General features: G+C 38.9%; 1 protein-coding gene across 2 annotated transcripts in view; it reads right to left on the bottom strand.

Annotated features, from left to right (window-relative positions):
- The window catches only part of sptlc2a (serine palmitoyltransferase, long chain base subunit 2a), a 116,244-nt gene that overhangs the window by 45,711 nt on the left and 48,733 nt on the right, over nt 1-21,800 (bottom strand). For both annotated transcript variants that reach the window (XM_072568158.1, XM_072568159.1), the window contains 5 exons: nt 20,495-20,619; nt 17,580-17,673; nt 13,722-13,827; nt 11,040-11,259; nt 9,417-9,543 (listed from right to left, as the gene is read on the bottom strand). In XM_072568158.1, the coding sequence (XP_072424259.1) occupies nt 9,417-9,543; nt 11,040-11,259; nt 13,722-13,827; nt 17,580-17,673; nt 20,495-20,619 (672 nt within the window). The remainder of the gene's footprint in view (nt 1-9,416; nt 9,544-11,039; nt 11,260-13,721; nt 13,828-17,579; nt 17,674-20,494; nt 20,620-21,800) is intronic.

Genomic DNA, 21,800 nt, shown 5'->3' with positions numbered 1-21,800 from the left:
TGGACTGGGGTGGACAAAGTTAAAAATCAAACACCAGGCTATAGTCCAACAGGTTTATTTGGAAGCATTGTATAATGAAAAGGACTAATTCCTTTATTCATTCAAGTCTTTCCTGGCTGGGACAGCATTTATTGACTGTTCCTAGTTGCCCTTAAAGATGGTGAATTGCTGTCTTGCACCATGAGTCAATTTAGTTTAGATATGCCTCGAAAGTTAGTGCTTTCGAATAAACCTGTTGGACTATAACCTGATGTGATTTTATTTTGTCCACCCTATCAAGTCTTGTAATAGGTCCATAATTGTTCATTTTTTCTCCATCATACTTTTTACTAGATGCATTTGCGTTATTACACTAAGTTGAATCAATGTCTCTTTTCCCATTAATGATTAGTTTCTTAGTTCTCAATTGTGGTGTCCTAAATTGCTCCCAATTCTCAGGCTTCCCACTTGTTCTGTCATTATTCTAAACAGCTTTCATTGATCTAATGTAATCTTTAACTTATTTCATTTGCGACAGCTGATTCAGATTCCTTTTGGGTGCTTGTGCTTTACAGAACTAAAAATCTGCTATTGACTTAAAAATTATCTGCCTGTCAAAAACATGCACTTCAGCAACTTACCAAGGCTTCTTAACAGCACCTGCCAAACCCGCTGTATGACCACTGTTCTATAAGCTCAGTCCTTGTTTGTTTTACAAAATACAATACCTTACATCTATCCACATTAAATTCTGTTTGCCACTCTCCTCCAACTTCAGCACGACCTGTATTGCTGTCACATGGGTGGGCAAGAAAAACTGAGCAAGGATAGAGATTAGACCAGATTAGAATGACAACAGAGTTGGGATAAAAGGTTCTTTTTCGGAATGGCAGCCGGTGACAAGCGGTGTCCCGCAGGGTTCAGTGTTGGGGCCGCAGCTGTTCGCATTATATATTAATGATCTGGATGAAGGGACTGGGGGCATTCTAGCGAAGTTTGCCGATGATACAAAGTTAGGTGGACAGGCAGGTAGTACTGAGGAAGTGGGGAGGCTGCAGAAGGATCTAGACAGTTTGGGAGAGTGGTCCAGGAAATGGCTGATGGAATTCAATGTGAGCAAATGCGAGGTCTTGCACTTTGGAAAAAAAAGAATACAAGCAAGGACTACTTTCTAAACGGTGAGAAAATTCGTAAAGCCAAAGTACAGAGGGATCTGGGAGTGCTAGTCGAGGATTCTCTAAAAGGTAAACATGCAGGTTGAGTCCGTGATTAAGAAAGCCAATGCAATGTTGTCACTTATCTCAAGAGGGTTGGAATATAAAAGCACCGTTGTGCTACTGAGACTTTATAAAGCTCTGGTTAGGCCCCATTTGGAGTACTGTGTCCAGTTTTGGTCCCCACACCTCAGGAAGGACATACTGGCACTGGAGCGTGTCCAGCGGAGATTCACACGGATGATCCCTGGAATGGTAGGTCTAACATATGAGGAACGGCTGAGGATCCTGGGATTGTATTCATTGGAGTTTAGAAGATTAAGGGGAGATCTAATGAAACTTCCAAGATAATACATGGCTTGGAGAGGGTGGACGCTAGGAAATTGTTTCCGTTAGGCGAGGAGAGTAGGACCTGTGGACACAGTCTTAGAATTAGAGGGGGTAAATTCAGAACAGAAATGCGGAGACATTTCTTCAGCCAGAGAGTGGTGGGCCTTTGGAATTCATTGCCGCAGAGTGCAGTGGAGGCTGGGAAGCTAAATGTCTTCAAGGCAGAAATTGATAAATTCGTGATGTCACAAGGAATTAAGGGCTATGGGGAGAATGCGGGTAAGTGGAGTTGAAATGCCCATCAGCCATGATTGAATGGCGGAGTGGACTCGATAGGCCAAATGGCCTTACTTCCGCTCCTATGTCTTATGGTTTGGTGACCAATTGGTGTTATCCTGTCCACTAATTCTGAGAATGGTGTGAAATTTCTTGAAGCTCTCCAAGAACAAAGGGTGCTGTTCTTAGCTCAAGTTTAGGTAAAGTCGTTACACCAAATTGTTTAGGAGGATGCAATCAGGACTTTCATTGGCCTTAGTTTATAAGCAACAGGTCGATCAAAAGCCTCATCTTTGAAAGAGATTACGGAGTTACAAATTTAAAATAAACATGATTGAAGCTCTACATTATGCTTGGCTCATCTCAGCTTATATTTGTGCAAGAAACCCAGATGCAATTTTTTTTTGTTCGCACCTACGTGCGCCAGTGCAAGATGTTTTGGGGGAGAAAACAAAGACTCAACGTTAGTTCTGCACAACTCAAACTGCAGTCAAGACATACCCAAACAAAATATTTTCTTTAAAAATTCTTCAGTTATAAAAAATGCTCCAACCACCCATCTCTGGCTCAATATGTAACAACAGAAATCAAATCATCTACATGTAAAAACTGATGAGGGGGCAGTGACAGTTGTTTTGTTTTATAAAGAGCTCAATTTATTAAGTGGAACTCAGATTCTGGAATTCAGAAAATCCTTGCAGGGACACAACTCAAAAACTATTTACTTTCCACCGAGGTCTCCAGGCCATTTAAGAGTTTAAGTTTTCACTTTTGTAGGAATCAACTCAATGTTTTGACAATCTAATGATCTCATTGGTAATAAAGTTGGCACAAAGTTCCCAATATTGGAAATGAACATAGCTTCATAGAATCCTACGGCAGAGGTAACAGCAGCTATTTTACGGCTTTTAATTCACATTCTAGCTTGTCCAGTCCAATTTAGCCTTACACTTAAATTCTCCCCAAAATTTATCTTTGCCAGGGAAGTCAAAATGTCTTTGGCATTTTCCATGGAATCTATTTCCTACACCCATCCAGTAAAGCAGAATTCAGATCTCAACCCTCAAATCTTAATTCCCCTCTAGTCTTTGCTCCATTTTAAACTTACTGTTAGTTTAGCCACCTGGTTTCTCAAATGTGATCAGTGCTTCAGGACCATACAGCTTTAGATTGTGGTTCTACATGTTATGCAAAAATTATAACTAGCCACAAGCTCTTCACTAGGATGCATCCTATGATTTGAGGTTTTAAGCTGTACACTCCCCGCCACGCTGCAACGTCCTCAGGAAACCAAAACATAGATGCAGATATAAAAAGATCCATGAATAGTTTGATTAATATTTATTCAGACTCCAAGCTGTTTCTCAGGCCTCAAACAAGAATTTACGGAAAACATAAGAGCAACAGGAATTTGCACAGGGAATAAACAGTGACATTCCCTCGAGAGCATTTGGAGACTGCACTCCAGTAGATTCTCTTTTTGCAGTTTTCCATTTATGGTTCAGCTGACTGTGACCAAAATCGCAGTGGAGTACCTCTCCCTGCCTGCACCCCAAAAGCATCCAATAGACCATAGTATTCGACTGGAATAACTCTACATTCAAAGCTGAAATGGAATAAAATGACAAAAAGGCTTTTTAAAATTCACTCGTGGGATGAGTTTCATTGGCTGAGCCAGCATTTATTTCCCATCCTTCGTTGCTGTTGAGAAGGTGCCCATTCCTCTTGTACTTCAATACCAGGGATGTCATAGTGAACACTGATTGCCGAAGAGGTGGTAATTTGACCCTTTGCACTTGCTCTACCATTTGAGAAGATCACAGTTAATCAGATTGCAGCCTTAGCTTTCCGATCTACTCATTGTACCATCTGAAACCTTTTGCCTGTCAAGAATCTGAAGCAGCCTCCAAAATATTTGATGACTCAACCTTCAATGCTCTTTGAGGAAATAGCAATATAGACCAAGGTTTCCTTCATTAAGTGAGAAACACATCTTTAAACTGCATTCCCTAATTCTGCTCCCTTGCATAGAAATTCCTTTCAGCATCTGCCCTGACAAGTTCACCAAGAATTTTAAATCTTGGATTTAATCTTCTTCTAAACTCCAATCGATACAAAATACAACCTGTCCTACCTTTCCCAAAACAAATCCCCACTCCATCATCCCATCAATGCAGTAAATTTGCATTCCATCCATAGCAAGATCACCCTCCACTCTATTGTATTTCTCAAACACAAATTAAATGGCTTTCTTTCTGAAAATACCGCTCTGGGATAGAGGCATGATGTATGGTTGGGTAAATTTGGATTCTTGGCTTCCCAAAGCTTCCCATGACTGGGAATTTCCTCACCATTATCTAGGTCTCTAGTTAACGCACTAAGAGCGCATCGGAGGCTGAGGGGTGACCTTATAGACCTTTATAAAATCATGAGGGGCATAGGTAGGATAAATGTCTTTTCACTGGGTTGGGGGGAGCCCAGAACTAGAGGGCATAGGCTTAGGGTGAGACAGGCAACTTTTTCACAGAGGGTGGTATGTGTATGGAATGAGCTGGCCGAGGAACCGGTGGAGGCTAGTACAATTGCTACATTTAAAAGGCATCTGGATGGATAGATGAATAGGAAGGGTTTGGAGGGATATGGACCAGGTGCTGGCAGGTGGGACTAGATTGGGTTGGGATATCTGGTCGGCATGGATGAGTTGGACCGAAAGGTCTGTTTCCATGCTATGCATCTCTATGACTATGACTCTTGGATCATTTATGCATCAATTCTTGCCCATTTTAAAAACCAGACCACATTTCCATACGTTCAATCTGCATCAGTTGTTGGGTCATGGAAATTGAACCGGACTACAAAGTGTTGCAGTGTATTACTTGGAACACCACAGATTCTTCTTTTTGGGAATGTCTTAAAACACAAGCTGAATTACCAATAAAGGACAATGCTGTTCAGAAAAGCATTATTGCAGTTTGTCAGCAATAGTTTACTGCCAATGAGCACCCATGCAGACAGTTATGACATGATATTGGAGAGCATCTGTGTGCACCTGATCAAAGTCAACTACAAGCCTTCACACAGTGATGATAGAGGTCCAGATGGAAGACACTTGACCATCTCCACCATTGGGATTTGAATTTCTCTCTTGATTCAGACAGCAGCACTACTGCAGATCTGATGCACAGGAATAGTGGCAAACTGGTTACGTTTTAATTCTTAAAATTGCTAGTCATCAGCCTTTAGCAGAAACCGCTGCATTTCAGGTTGCATTACCCAAGACAAAATGTCGCATCTCCAAGAGCTGGGTTGGAAACAATATTAAAACGAAGTGAATCGCTCTCAAAAGGGCACTGTGTGAAGTAATCCAGGCAGTCTCAACTGAGTTCTCAACATACATGGACCTGGAATGAATTCAGCACCAACCAGCATTAAGCCAATTGAAATCAGAATTATGAAGGATGGTTGCAGGAAATGCAATCTCACATACATACATATTCCTATGTTGGGACTTAGCAGGGAAATGTCTCAATGTGCTATTCTGCATCTCACTAAAATCTCCAATATAGTCACTAAATACAAAGCAACATTGGACAGGGGACAAAGCCTAAACCCTGCCACTTCGATTTTAAAAAAACCTGCAAAAATCTTGTTAACATTGTTCAGTGCCAACAACCAACATGTTCAGGGAAATAAAAATGAAGAGTCAAGCTTGAAATCCTCAGTAGTTTCTCCTTCCATAACCAGAGATATTTCAGATATATTACACAAACTAAGCTATTGTATTGAATATTTCAAGCCCAAAAACTATTTCCGGGGGAGTTTGAATGTAGGAAATAGACAATAAGACTCAAAAGTAATGCTGGAAAATTTATTCCAAGCTGCCAATACTTAAATCATTTGGAGAAGCTGATGTTGGACTGGGGTGGACAAAATTATAAATCTCACAAAACCAGGTTATACTCAAACAGCTTTATTTGGAAGCACTAGCTTTTAAAGCACTGCTTCTTCATCAGGTAAATCTGTTGGACTAAAACCTGTTGTATGATTTTTAACTAAAAGATCATTCACATACTAGAGTTCAAAAATGCATGCAGCACCACCCAGTGGTACCATGATGCTGCTGCTGCTCCTTTATCAAAATTTTATTCTACACTGCAAATAACCTCAAAAAACACCAACAGAAAGTTGCAATGACTTGAGTGTGTGAATAATCAAAGAACCTACCAAGGTCACTTACCCACTTCCCACAATGCAGTAAATAGCTTACCTTTAACACAATTGCTCTCATTTTACTTCAATTAATTTATCAGGTTAAACCATTTTTAAAGAGCAGAAAAACTCTATCATAATCTTAGGACAAGATTATAACAAAGGATTCCAAGCTTAAATCATCTTAAATACCAAATAGTTTCAGACTTGCATGGTGCACAATTCAATTAAGGAGAAAATGTATTTCCAATATTTAAACATTTCTACAGGACCTTTTAACTATAAGGTTGTCCCAGTTCTTTACAAAGTATTGGGTAGCAAATGAAGTTGCTGAGAGAGCAAGAATCAAAATGTCATTTAAAGACTGATCTTTTAGTAATTCTGAATGAGTTTTTTTTTGTCAGATTGTTCGAAATGGGCTACGAGCCACCTCCTGGCATTGATGAGACTGCATCCTGCTCCAGTCACTGGAACAGAATTCATAGATCCAACATCTCCATTCTCCCTCCAGAATCAGAAAATTGGATCCAAGATATATAAATGAGCTGATTCCTGACATCTGACTGAAAAGAGTCAGTAAGAGAACAGCCACAGTGAAACAGCATTGAAAAAGTGACAATGAGGTTGGCTAAAATCAGAAAGCATCCACCTGACAAATGACACGCTTCTACTTTTGAAAAATACACAGCCTGAGGAGGAAAAGACAAGACAGAACTTTAGGAGATCCACAAAATTTTTAGAAAACAAAACACTTACAAATTGTGGGATCTTGACTTTTAATATACAACAGAACACAAGACAGTGAAGCCATTGAAACGTAGAGCAGTGTCTCAGTAATTGATATACTTTTACTGCGTTATATTTTAGTAAGCATCTTCTGTGGAGCTCTGAGAGCACTGTCTACACATGGGATTCGGGGGTTGCAAATATAAACTACAGTCGAGAGACTTCTGAAGTAAGGAACACGTGACAAGGCAACTTAAAGTATCCAGATTCAACTCAAGCGGCAAAGAAAGCTACGCATGCACAGCAACACTTCAATGTGGTGGCTCATCATCTTTAAGGACAATAACTTATGGTTCTCATCTCATGAACAACCAAGTTACAGCGACATCACATTCATTATTCACTTTCATTTTTAGCCAGACAATAGGAGGAATTCTTGAAAAAAGTCAGCTAAATAATATCACAGTACAAGAGGAATAAAAACATGAATGAATAAAAGGTATTTGAAAAGAATGGTGAGCATACATAACATTGAGCTTGTTTCAAATGTTAATTGGTCGAATCCATAATACTTTATGACTCTACTTCAGACTTTGAAGTTTCTCTTCCTTTAATGTGCAAAGGAAAAAGGAACTTTTAGATTAAAATGATTGCATTTGACAAATCAGATTTTCTTGAATCAAAGCAATAAATATTTGAATATATTTGAACGATGTAAGACTGTTAGGATGCAAGTAAAATAAGTCTGCAATACTGGCATTAATCACTTCCTGCACCTGAACTAGACTGCAGTTAATCTTTTCCGAAACATTTAAAAAAAGCAGCTCGATCAGTAAACAGGAGCTATACCCTGCATGACTGGGAAACACATTGCATTTCAGTTAATTAACAATCTGCAGTATTTTTGTGAACAAGGACCAAGTACAATGCTAACTGGTGAGTTTTCATTTCAAAAGGGACTGGTTGCATTCAGTTAATTGAGAATGGGGTAAATTTTTGGACTGTGTTGGACATTAAAGATAGAGCGGGAAAAAAATTGATAAGACAAGAAAGCATAAAGCACATGGGCAGCATGGTGGCACAGTGGTTAGCACTGCTGCCTCAGCGCCAGAGACCCGGGTTCAATTCCCGCCTCAGGCGACTGACTGCGTGGAGTTTGCACATTTTCCCTGTGTCTGCGTGGGTTTTCTCCAGGTGCTCCGGTTTCCTCCCACAGTCCAAAAATGTGCAGGTTAGGTGAATTGGCCATGCTAAATTGCCCATTAGGTGAAGGGGTAAATGTAGGGGAATGGGTCTGGGTGGGCTGCTCTTCGGAGGGTTGGTGTGGACTTGTTGGGCCGAAGGGCCTGTTTCCACACTAAGTAATCTAAAAAAAAGTAAATGGCAAAGAGACCATAAGGTCTTTTCCTGCCTTTTCTATGCTGTCTTGAGTTTGCCAGTAAATCAGCATCAAAACCACCAGATCCAACTCAAACTTATTTTGCTGAAATATCTGAATTGCGTACAAACCTTTGAATGATAAACATGATTAAATGCAATCCAACATGTAAATGCACTAGAAGACAACCAAGTTACTACCATGACTTGGAGGTGCCAGTGTTGGACTGGGGTGGACAAGGTTAAAAATCACAACACCAGGTTATAGTCCAACAGGTTTATTTGGAAGCACTAGCTTTCGGACCGCTGCTCTTTCATCAGCACAACCATGTGATGAAGTGGCACTCCGAAAGCTAGTGCTTCTAAATAAACCTGTTGGATTATAACCTGGTGTAGTGTGATTTTTAAAGTTATTACCATAAAGTCATCCCCCAATTCTCTCTCTCTGGTGATCTCAAAGCCATGTTTTTACAGAAATAACCGATGCAGCAGATTCTATTATACCTTAAGGGTTTGACTTCATGCAAAACACTTAATTAGCAGAACAATGGCAGCGACTGAAAAACAAAATGCTGTAAATACTCAGATTGGGCAGCATCTGTAGAACATAAAGTAAATATCTATTTATATTTAAAAAGATAAATAAGTCTGCAAACTTAAGAGCTCTGAGCAAAACTCAGATCTCAAATGGCAATGCTTCCTTTCAACTGATACTTTCTGGGTTGCCTTGTATTTACAGCATTTTTTACTTTTTTCAGATTTCCATTATCTGCTTTTGTTATGGTGGCAATGTACTGCAGACAATGACAGCACGAGGGTCTGCTTGGGAATCACAATCTGATGGAAAAGGGGAGATATTATAACAGAATATAAACAGAAGTCTGACCAATGACCCTTTTCAATTTGAAGACAAAAATCAGTACGACTTTGTCACAACGCACCACATAAGCAACCTGAACATCCTCTTCAAATATGAAATATTAACTCTGGATGTTAATGCATCACATATAAATTACATTGAAATGCCTTCCTTGAAATATTGTGAAACTTCAATCAATCACTGTGCCTACCACCTGGCCTGAATAACTGGAGGTAAATCAGATTGTGATTCCCAGGCAAACCCTTGTGCTGCTACTGTCAACCTTTTACCCAACAAGCACTCTATTTCATTGCAATCTCAAGACAGGGCAAAATTCATGATGGCCATACCATTTCAAATTTCACCATACCAAAGATATGGAAATTGACTCTACACATCTTCCCAAGCTGAAGTTATACTCTCTACTGTTGGGCAACAGAACTTACCAAGTGTTGTGCCGTCTTCGCCCATGATGCATTTCATGGATGCAATGATTTGCTCTGCAATAGGTGCAGACATTGAGGTAGCATACACTGTACTGTGAGAATGTGAGCGAAGGTAGTCTACGAGTTCCTACAAGGAAAATACCGTGTGGATTTATTTTGCACTATGATAAAAGATGAAAATCAATAACACTAAACTTTAAACTAGCTATAGATTTGTCCAAAGATCTGTTATTAAAGAGACACTCGAGATGTAATATTTCGTGGAGAATAAACGTGTTCAAGAATAGTGGAAAATAGATTTCAGTTTTGTGGAAATACCTGGAATGTTAACTTTAAAACAGGTCACTTGAAAAGTTCGTCGATATTGGATTTTTTTAATAAAACTGACTAAGTTATATGATTGGTGACAATGATGTCTGAACAGGTGAAAGAGTCCAGAAGAGAAAAGTGAAAACTAATGTTCATGTTCAACTACAGATTTACAATAAGACTCCAAATCTCAATTGTTTGTAGTCTAATATGGCTATCGGTTTGGTAAACAGCCAGAACTTCAAGCTTGACAAGCTTCAAGCTTAATTATCAACATAGGCAGGAGTTCAAACTGAACAGATATATTTAAGCAGTTTTCCCAATACAAACTGTTTAATTCGAACTTCATTTGAAACTTTGAACCTAAAAGCAGACCAGTATTCCATACTGTAGTTTTAGCTTTTTTGACAGATTACCAAGTACAGGATTATTTTGATCAAGGGAAGAGACAGCAATATTAGGAAATTAACCAAGTTCTCTCAGGTTAGGCACATTCAAAGCAATATTACATCTATGGCAATTTAATCTAATTTTGAATTACAGGTTCTGTATCAACAGATACTACAGTTCTACTCCAATTATCTTTTAAGATAAATTAGATAAAGGCATGGTGAACAAACTTAGGCAACATTCAAAATCAAACTTTTCTTCGGTTATGAGCTGGATTGCATTTTCCCAGTATCTCAACCTTTCATTAACAGTTACACGACATGCATCACGTTGAAACAGTTCAAGTGCATCATATATTACTGTTAAAATGGCAGTGATTTCAAAAGATAACCTATTTAAGTCATCTCACTAATCTTTAAACTGAAAGTAGGACACTAAAACTTATTCACATCATTCTGCAAGCAACATACAAATCAAAATTTTGCTGTCAGGTTATAATTAGAATAGTTTAGCGGAATGGCATTACTGGCATTTTCCAGGAGATGGGGATGATGAGTACCAATAGCACTGCATCCGAAAACACCATCTGCTGGTAGCTACAGTTCGATTAAAAAGGAGGGTTTGTTCTTACTTTTTTTTTAAAAACACTATGCAGTTTGAAATATTGGGGCATCTTAGTTACCCTCATTTGCTAGTTTTGCCACACTAGATGATCAAAAGCAGCCGGATGCCTCACTGGTCAAATAATTAAACTTCCCAAGGGATACACAGAAAGCAAGCAAAGCAGTTTAAGCAAACCTAACCAGCTAGCCAAAACCTTTAAATACAAGATTGGTAATCTAATGGTACACCAATGGCACTCTGTTTACCAAAGTGCCTCCCATAAAAAAGGTTAAAATGCAAGTCCTAGACCAAATGCCATACCTTTTTGCCACCTATGTATCCGCCAGCTGCACCAAAACTCTTAGTGAAGGTTCCCATCATGACATCCACATCCTCGGGACTGAGGTCAAAATATTCCACCACACCTCGACCGGAGGGTCCTAGAGCCCCGATGCTGTGAGCCTCATCCAGGTAGAGATAAGCCTTGTATTTTTTCTTTAATGCCACTATCTCAGGTAAACGGACAATGGAACCCTCCATACTGTGAAACAAATACAGCTCTTAAATTCAACACAAGCTCAGTTTAAACTTAGCCTGCTTCAAACCTGAAAAAAGGCCTCTGAATTGTACTGCAGCAGAAAGTAAACATTTCAGCAATATGTAGACATGGAATATATTTTATAACATTAACGGTTTAAAATCCAGTTATCAGAAGAATTTCCAATATTAAGACATCAAGTGTCTCTTCTCATAGTATGCTGGCCTTGGAGGATTGTGGGCAAGAGTGGACATTGCAGATGGGTGGAGAAAATCTGCAATCTGTAACCCATCTTATTCGTTAAGCCATGCTCAAAACAAGAGTAAGGCAGCATCACACATCCAGCAATACAGAAATACCACAGATAAGTCAAAACTTTCATGTAAATACACGACTGTACTTGCTCTCCTATTATTGTGGAGTAACTGAGTGTGCAAAAGCATAAGCACCAAAGGATAAAGGTCCTGAGAGCAGATCACCTAATCCAATTGTAAAGCATTGTATCTGCATCATGAACCAATTTCCCTTCCACAAAAGTACTAGACCATAGGCTCAAGGTTGGGGGCCTCTTGTGTCTATTTTCCCCCACAGTTAACTTTCAGTCGATATTAATATACAGAAAATCAAATTCAGTTCCGTTGATTTTTAATGTAATGTACTTTAAAGCAAACCAATCAGTATAACACTCTACTTAAGATTTTTAGCATGTTTACAAATCTCAGCTCCTACAGACTAAGTCTTATATTAAAGATGGGTTCTGTTACCATACATTTATAAGTTAAAACGTATGAAAGGGAGGCCCTAAGCACAAATGAGCTATCCAAATAAAACGTAAATGGCAACTCAGGGCAATTCAGAAGTATTTATAGAAAATGTTTCAAATAGAAAACATCAAAAAGGCTCTTAAATGGCATGAAAATGTCAGACCAATACTTCAATAAAATCTTGTATTCGAATGAACATGGTCCGTTTATCCGAAAACTGAGGACACGTTATGATAAACTGATGATATACACATTTTTTTTGTTCTAACTCGAGATGTTGCAAACTCTTATACTACTTTGAATTCAAACAAAGTTATTCGTTACTATTAGCAGCATATTGTTTTATTATATTTGAAATGCTGTAATGTTTGCGGTGTGATAAGCAGTCAGCTACTTATTCTTAGCAACTGAGTTTTATTCAGATTTTTTAAATTGACAACATGCTGGTGGACAACAATCTTTATTCAGGCAAATTTACAATTATGTCAAAATCTACTTTAACTGTACATCACTTAAATATCAGCACCACAAATTTACCACCCAACTGCCATACATACTAAGTGCAAATTGCAAACATCTATACACTCAAAATTAATAGGTCCGAGATAAATTTTGTTGGGCAGCTCCTTTTTAAATTACAACTTACTGTTAGACTTTAATTTAAAAAGGGAGGGCAAAATAGAACACAGCTTAAACTAAAATAATTGCAGTTGTTAATTTTAGCTTTAAAAAAATGCTTTTGTACATTGACACAAAAAGAAACTCATTGGATCTAAAATCTTAGATTGTCTTTTTGAGCAATGCCAACAGTGTGTTCAATTCTGAGCTTCTCCATTTACTTGAGACATTTTACTGGCTAATATTAAAGTTAGTGAATGGGAAGCCACAAAGAATGGAACAAGCAATCTTTAGATGTGAAGATAGCTGTTATTCCAGAGTTCAGAGTAGTATGCTTTTGTTTTAAAAAAGCAGAACAAAATTGGAATGGCTGCAGATAAATTTGAATTCTATTTAAAATACCATCTAATTTTAACTTGATTAGTTCAGCACAAATTAGAGGGAAAAATTACTTGTCAGGGAGGAGGGGCTGATGAGTGCAGCTTGGGTAAAACTAATTTTGCATTCAAATTACAGTCACTTGATATATAAAAGCTGAAAAGCACCCATCTCACAAAGAACATCCCAAGGTCGCTCACAGAGGCATGAAGAGATGGAAGCTGAGATCGAGTCACCAATATTCATTGTGCATTCAGCTACCTATAAGTCTGGAATTTCACCCCATAACCCCTCCATCGCAGTAGCTCTTTCATTCATTAAGATGACCCTGAAGAGCAGCCTCTTGCTGAACTTTCCCAATATCTCCTTATGTGGCTCAGTGCCAAATTCAGTTCAATTACACACTGGTGAATCTTGTGGTATGTTTGGTAATGTATTAAAACACCCTTCCAGGTGCTCTGCTTTCTTAAAATATCACCTGGAATACAGAACTTTGCAAATCGTGAAGATGCTGGCATTTTCAAAACTTACAACTCTGCAATTACAAGATTTGATGGCATGTGCAGTGGAACATAAAACATGCAAGGCAATGAATGCAAGGCATATTACCAGCATTTCAAACAGACATGGCTAATATACTGCAGAGTGCAGAAAATCTCATTCAGATTGAATTCTGTAATTGAACAGAACTACTTATGTTTGTACCTGTAAATTCCCTCTACCACAATGAGAATCTTTTTCCATGGTCTGCGAGTCCGTGGCTGCCCATGCACAATAGCGTCTTTCAACAATTTATCCAAGCTCTGCATATCTGAAAAGAAAACAAGCATTGTAATGACTATGGAGCTGATTTTACACAAACATCCATTGATAAACAACCTCGCATTTTCATCCACAATCAGCAGTCAGTGCCCACAGAAAAGCTGGTCATTGTTATCTTAAAATGTTGAGGAAAATACCAAAAATAAAAATGAGAATTGAGGTAAACTGCAGTTTAACACTAGTCAGTCATGCAAATCAGCCCACATTAGCTTTTCCACCAAGAAAAAAATATACATATTGCCACATTTGCAGATAGAAAGAGGCATGCTGTAGAAATTTTTCATCTTGTCTCATCAGGACACAGGCAAGAATAATAAATTTCAAAGGGAGCATCAAGATAAGTAAACCAGTGTGCTAACTGGTTGGGAAATTTGTTCCACTTGGTAAAGATGTTTCCATGGAGAATTTGAGGTCGGCCAGGCACTTTTCACACCTGAAATGGAAGCCTTAAGCCCAGTAATGTAGGATTCTTCGCTTTTGTCTACACAAGTCTACCTCCACTGGTGAATATTCATGTCGGGACTCCAACAGCTCCACATGCTACAATGTTGGCTTTATCAGAAAGCTCAAATAAATCTGAACTATTTGTATACTATGTAGACTTGATGCCAAAATAAGCTACAAAGCCATCTTCTGTGATAATGGACACCCTGATCAAATCATTACTCGCTGTGTATTGTACTTAATCTTGAATGGACCTAACATTGGACACTCTTCAGGTCAGAAACTGGCAAGCCACCTCAAAATTACCCTGGAAGGGCAAGATATCTGAAAACATCTGAAAATTTAAGAAATAGGAAAAGCTAACTGTTTTGAGCAGCTATTATGCAGTAGCAGTACAAGTGGCATCTTTTCACAGAACGCTGCCTAAAATGGTGTCTGCCTACCTGTGATAAAGGTTTACAATATATTACAATTCTTTGGGAACTTTGATTCTCAAATTGTGATCCACTTAGCAAAGTGTGCTCATTCTTGAGCCCCATTATATAGAGGATTGCTATAAAACTTAATCAAAATCCATAAAATCCCCAACTCACCTGTCTGATTGAATCATGCTAACAGAAAACACTGACTAGGTTGCTACAGGTTCAGCCACGGGTTTAAAAAAAAAGAACTAGCAACACAACTCAATTAGTTGAAACAACCCCACTTTTAAATACATGCACACACACAAAAAAATTGGTGCTACGTAGAGAGAAAGAACGAGGGAAACAGTTCAACAGCACCAGTCCAAATGGTTAAATGAAATATTTCTTAGCCTCTCCATTCACCATGTTCTTTCATAAGTCCCACAGGATAATTCAAACATCGATTACAAAGGCCCTTAGCTACTGGTTAAAGGCAAAGCTTACAGCCACTGGTTGAATAAATAGCTGTTTTAATTCAGGTACTTTTACTGCAGGGAGATAGGAGCACAACCTGCTTTTCCATCAGTTGCTTAGAGAACCACTGCCACTCTCATCACACCTACAAACTGCTTAGCTGCCCAAAAGCCAGATGTCATAGGCTGGTGACCTTTAGCATCAAAACTGCACAAACCAGCTATCTGTTGCCAGCCAAAATTGTATTCAGTACACAAATCCTGACGCTATGCCATTTTATCTCTTCCCCCACTGAATACATAAAGTTGAGTAACACCAAAGTAACTTTCTTTTAATTCCTTCATTGCTTTTTTTAAGTATATAAAGTCCTTTTCCTATTTAAGACTATATTAAAAATGATGAAAAATAAAATACTGCTGTCTGAACAGAGCTGAAGTGGATAAAAGATAGTAGTGGTTTCTCAAACTGCTTGAGAGAAAACACAGTTAAGGTCAGTGAGTCACATTGGACTTGAAATGTTTCTCTTCAGAGATGGCCAGATCTGCTGAGTTTCTTGAAAGCTACTGGGAAATAAATGCTAAAGAGTTCACAAAGTTGAATGCCGACAATCTAACAGATGGCCAGAGCAACAATATCAGGTTGAATTCAGTAGAAAAGATAAACTCCAGCAGATGAACATTTGAGAGTGTGGAAGCTTTCAGGCTATCATGCTTGAAAGACGTTTGAGTTATCCTTAACGGTCAGTGAGAAAAGCAATCAGTTAGCCTGTACCTTGGGGGAAGAGATGGAGACAATCACATCTGGTGAGCATGCAGAAAACCAATGAAAGGAAATGCTTGCTAGAATTTCTTATTGAATTTACAGGTTAAATTGAGGATAGGGAATGATACTTCATTGGGTTGAGTGCATATGCCTTATGGTCTCATGATACTGCTCAGAAAAAAAAAGGGCTGAAAGTTTTGCTGTTTATAATAATGCCTTTCAAAGTTGCCAAAACTTGCCCCTTGGGTAATGTTGTTAAAGCACATGACAGCTTTGCATGCACAAGTTTAATGACTGACCAACTGACTATGATAAACAAACTGTAAAAATAAAACTTTTGCTATTAAGTCAGGTTTCACTCTGGAGTCGGACTTGTTCAGCATTATGATCAGCTAGACTCTCATCACTACCACAGTGAAAGTTTCAGTAGCGTGACACTAGGTACGTAGGCTGTATATCCCAAAGCCTGGCAGATTGCACCAGATAAAAGTATCCCTTTTGTTGTCTGCAAAAGGCAGAGTACTAAACCAGCTCTTACTCTCAAAACACAAACCATAATGTCCAGTGTTATGATTCTGTGGTCTCCATGTCAGCATCTTGACCTGAGTGACTTGCCAACCAATCAGCAGCTTTTTTGCACACTGTATGAGGATTGCTCCCTTTGAAAGGCGCTATGCTTTGATCTGTCCTAATGAGGGCAAGATGAAAAGCTTTGACAGCATTTTTTTCGAGCAATACATAACTTCAGTACTAAAATGATTTAACTGAACAGTTGAACAGGCTTGAGCAGCTGAATGGACTATTCATTTTTGAAAGCCACTGCTTATTCTTATGTAACTAGATTGTTAGCATTTGTAGGAAGCACAAGATTTACACAATCTGCCACTAACTTACAAATTCATTGATATATACATTTCCTTGTTTGATTTTGCTAATACATTAGCCAGATGGCAGGGATTAGTGGAACTAAGTGGCAGGAACAGAAAGCAACCAAATACTGCAGTATTCTAACCTGTTAATTGAACTTGCCCCAGAGAGCGAGAGATCGTTCTCAAACCACCTCATGAAGGGGGAGACAATGAAGTGGAAATGCCACTGGACTAGTAACCCATGCCAATAGTCTGGGGATATGGAAAATTGTTTTATTTGAATTCAATAAAAATCTAGAATAAAATGGCAAACATGTAACTACAGTCATAAAAACTCATCTGTTTTCCCCTTTAGCAAAGGAAATCTGCTGTCCTTATCTGGTTTGGCCTACATGTGACTCCAGATTCTCAGCAATGTAGTTAACCCAGCTGCCCTTTGGTCATTTAGGGATGAGCAATAAATGCTGGGTTAGCCAGCAATGTCCATGTTTCATTACTAAACGAGTCCATTCCGCAGTACAAGACTTGAGGAAAATCCAGGTTTGGGCTAACAAGGGCCGGGCAATGATCATCTTTAAGAATGACTCTAAGCACTGCCTCTTGACATTCAATGGCATTACCAATTGCCTGCGCAGGCACAGGTCTAAAAACTCAAGTTTGACACTATCCAGTACGAAGCAGCCTGCCTGATTGGCACCACAGTCACAAACATTTACTCCCCATGTCACCGGCACTCTGTAGCAGCAATGTGCACCACCCACAAGATGCATTGCAGAAATTCCACTTACTGTTGTGCTTGAAAACTCTGATGGTTGCACCTGAAAGTCTGGCTCCAAGCACCAAAGAGGCATGGTTTAGCTCATCACTCAAAATTAGACAACCCTGAAGAGATTAAGGAAAATGTTAGAATTTCATCTTTTAAAATAACTTCTCAACTTCTTTTGCCCATAAGTTGTTTTCCTTTTCACTATGATTCATTCTCCAAAATGAGTGAAGTTGGAATATAATCACATGGAGAATTGAGGGTATGAACACCCACAACTCTTGACATATTACCAATACTTATTATCCCAGGATACTTTCCAAATGGTCTTCAATAAGCTGCCATACCACTGGTAGAGCTGTACAAGACCCACAACAAAGATTGTTATGCCTCTAAACCACTGTTGAGGGATTGTGATGTAGGAGCGAGACAAAACTAAAGTATATTCAAATATACACAAGTTTGGAGTTTGGAATTAGGAATTAGTGTCACATGGTTTTCTCTGTGCATCTGATGGGTTTAATGATCAACTTCAAGAGTGTGGTGCTGGAAAAGCACAGCAGGTCAGGCAGCATCCAAGGAGCAGGAGAATAGACGTTTCGGGCATAAGCCTTTCACCCCGATGAAAGGCTTATGCCCGAAATGTCGATTCTCCTGCTCCTTGGATGCTGCCTGACCTGCTGTGCTTTTCCAGCACCACACTCTTGACTGATCTCCAGCATCTTGCAGTCCTCACTTTCTCCTCAATGATTAACTTGCAAATATTCCTTTAGCTATGGTGATTTCTTTTAAACTTGGAGAAGCAGCCTCCAGGATGAATGGGTTTTTGTTTACATTAGGAGAGGGTATGAGTAGACAAGGTAAACAATCTTGTATTGAGGTTTCTATTAGAAACACCTCACTGGGTGTTTTTATTTAAAGCTTGGGGAAATACCATGGCTTGAAATCAGATTTAAAAAATTTAAACACAAAATATTGGAGATGTTGGAACTCTGACAGAAACAAAATATTGGAGAATCTCAGCAGGTCTGGCAGTAACAATGGAGAGAGGAAAAACAGTTAAATAATTCTTTAAACAGTTCAGTTCTAAAAGTAGAGTCATAACAGACTTGAAATATCAATTCTGTTTCTCTCTTCACAGCTGCTTCCAGAGCTGCTGAGCTCCTTACGCATTTTCTACTTATTTTAAAAATTTCAGTTGGGGACAGTTCTGCCAAAGAGATGGATGACTGAACTGGTGTTGCCAGTCGGCCATCAGATTTTCCAGACTGAAAGGTGAATAGTTAAATCTATTAAAATGCTAGAAAGTAGTTTTTCCTGATGTAACTGAGTACTGTAAATGAGATTTTGGATGAATGGGATTGTGCTCCTACCTCTTTCAAAATCTTTACATTTAATGTAATTGCATTAGTTGCAATGTTAATTGCTCAACCCAAATGCCACTGTGACATATTAACATGATGCGATGTATTAACAAAACAGGTTAGCAAGGATATCTATTGGCATAAATACACTTAATATCAATAGGTTAAAATCTTCTAGGATGTACCTTACCCTGGAACGTATACCATGGGCATGTTTTGCCATTTCATCCAGCATGCATAAATGTTTTTATGCAAGTGTAAATGGGCAAAAAGAATTGGCACCACAATCAGTTGTAAATATGAACCCCAACTTGCTAAGCAAACAAAATTTGTTTTCAAATGGATTCATTTCATGACTGTAAGAAGGTTTACATCTCAACACAATTCCTCCTACAGTCCAAAGATGTGCAGGTTAGGTGAACTGGCTATGCTAAACGGCCATAGTGTTAGGTAGATTGGTCAGGGGTAAATGTAGGGGAATGGGTCTGGGTGGATTGCTCTTCGGCGGGTCGGTGTGGACTTGTTGGGCCGAAGGGCCTGTTTCCATACTATAGGGAATCTAATCTAAACAGTAGAAACTCATGTGACACTAGTGTGGAAGAATTCAGCAATGACCAATGGAACTTAATGTTTTCTTGCTCTTCAAGTTCAACACTTAACAGCTGCACTTTAAAAATTCACAAAGTGTATATACAAATAGTTCCAATTTCAGTACTAAAAAGACATGGCATTATATTTAATTACGTAGTTAGCGGTGCAGAGGGGTGATGGAGGGCCACGTTTGACAGTTCTGACAACTGAATGGGGTTGCAGGCTCCTTCAAAAATGTATTAAATCATGTGTCGGCTAAACGAGTGGAACATTCCCTTCCTCAAGGGAACTACTTAGATTTTAATGATTGTGGTGGCATGGCCAAAACACAGACTAATCCAAGAATGAAAATATTGCCCATGTTCATTTTCACAATTTTCTACAATGAGATTAGTGGCTAAATCAGCACTATAGCCATTAAGACTACAGGACTTTGCCAGTCTTATAATCTGGAATCGTTACCATTTGTGGGAGTGTAATAATGCAGTCAGTGGCATTTCCTTCCTTTCTCACTTGAATAACGATTCAGTTACAGTTACAATCAGGGAAAAAAAAAGCCACTAATAAACACAAGTGCCTGAAATCACATGCTAACTGCTCCCCTATTAGCAAAGTTAAAAAACATCCTGCAACACAAGATTTGATTCTATCCAATCCCTGTAGCTGGAGTCTCTGCATTCAATTTCCTATAATTAATATGAATGCAGCAATCCTTTTTTCTACTTCAGAGTGCTCAGGGTAGGGGAAGAAAATAGAGAAAGAACGAGTCAGACTTGATCTCCAACCCTGCAGAACAGTGTGCGCATATTTCAGGTGAGGATTGATTTTAGCTGCAGATAAAGCACTTCATGGTATACTGTAGTCATTCAATTGAGAAAACAAGGAAATGCTACTGACTGAATTATTACACTCCAATACAGTTGTAATGATTTCTGGAGAGAGGTTATGGTGTAGAAATAAGGAAAGGTAAGAAAAGTGAACAAACCTTGCCAACAAGAGCAGGGATATTCATAGAGTTTGTTGCAAAGCCCATTCCAAAAGCCATCGCTGCTTCAACTCCCAAGAACCGAGCCACTAACTTTTCTAGCTCTTCATGTTTGTCTAAGTTACCTGTGAATGGAATTAACAATCTTAAATTTGAAGTGGAAATAAATTTTAATCTTTTCAAACGTTCCAATTTGCATGTCAGCACACTTAGAATAGCTGTTTATTTCATTTAAACATCAATGATAAGAGGCTCAGCTGACGGTTAACATAGAAAAGCCATGGCACGGAAAAGAGGTCATGTAACTCATTGGCCCTGCACCGGCTGAACGAAGTCAACTACTTCAATTCGACTCTCCAGTACTAGGTTGACAGCCTTCAGGTACAGATCCAAGTTGAGTGTGAGATGCTGGAAAAGCGCAGGTCAGGCAGCACTTGAGGAGCAGGAGAATCGATGTTTCGGGCAAAAGTCCTTCATCATGAATGAGGCTTGTGGGTCGGGGCTGAGAAATAAATGTGGTTGGGGTGAGGTAGTTGGGAAAGGGATAGGTGGATGAAGGGGAGGGAGAAGGTGACAGATCAAAGGGGGCAGTGGTGGATGGGTCTGGAGGGCGGTGCAGAGTTGGAGGCTCAGGACTGAGACACCGATCCAAGCTCACTTTGAATGAATTCAGACTTGCTGCCTCAACCACACCAGGATTAACCAGAAAGTGATGTGCTGTTTAAAAATGTAACATCCAGAGGAAAAAAAATACAAAAAAGTAAACATCGGCTCTGGATTAGAAAATATATCAGAGACAGATTTGCACACTAGCTTGCTGCTCTGTACAACAAGCAACTAATACTGAGCACAGTAAAGAAATTTTTACTCTCTACAAAACAATGTATGTTCCCTTTTAGTAGCTCAAGAATATCATAAATCAACCAACATTAACAAAAACCAGCCAGATACTCAATTACCCCAAAATGCTCTCCCCTACAAAAGATGCTTTTGGCTAATTTAAACAACTTAAAATTAATGGGATTATATTTCTACCATGTTTCAAAATCTTTAGATATCTGAAATACTTTGGTCTATTTTATTTTGCTTAATAAACTCCTGCTTTATTGTTAAAACCAAGTCTGCAACATTGCACACTTTTTCAAACAGACCATCTGGTTAAATCCAAACATTTATCAAGTCAGATTTCAGTCCTAGATCTGACTTGTACAGTAACTAGCACATCAGCTGGGATCATATCTCTTTACCCTCTAACCTTCAATCCCCTGCATAATCAATCCTCAAATGTTAAGATGATCTGATTTAA

This window comes from Chiloscyllium punctatum, chromosome 4 (assembly GCF_047496795.1).
Source record: "Chiloscyllium punctatum isolate Juve2018m chromosome 4, sChiPun1.3, whole genome shotgun sequence".
In the NCBI taxonomy this organism is placed as follows: domain Eukaryota; kingdom Metazoa; phylum Chordata; class Chondrichthyes; order Orectolobiformes; family Hemiscylliidae; genus Chiloscyllium; species Chiloscyllium punctatum.
This window is presented reverse-complemented; position numbering and strand designations above follow the sequence as displayed.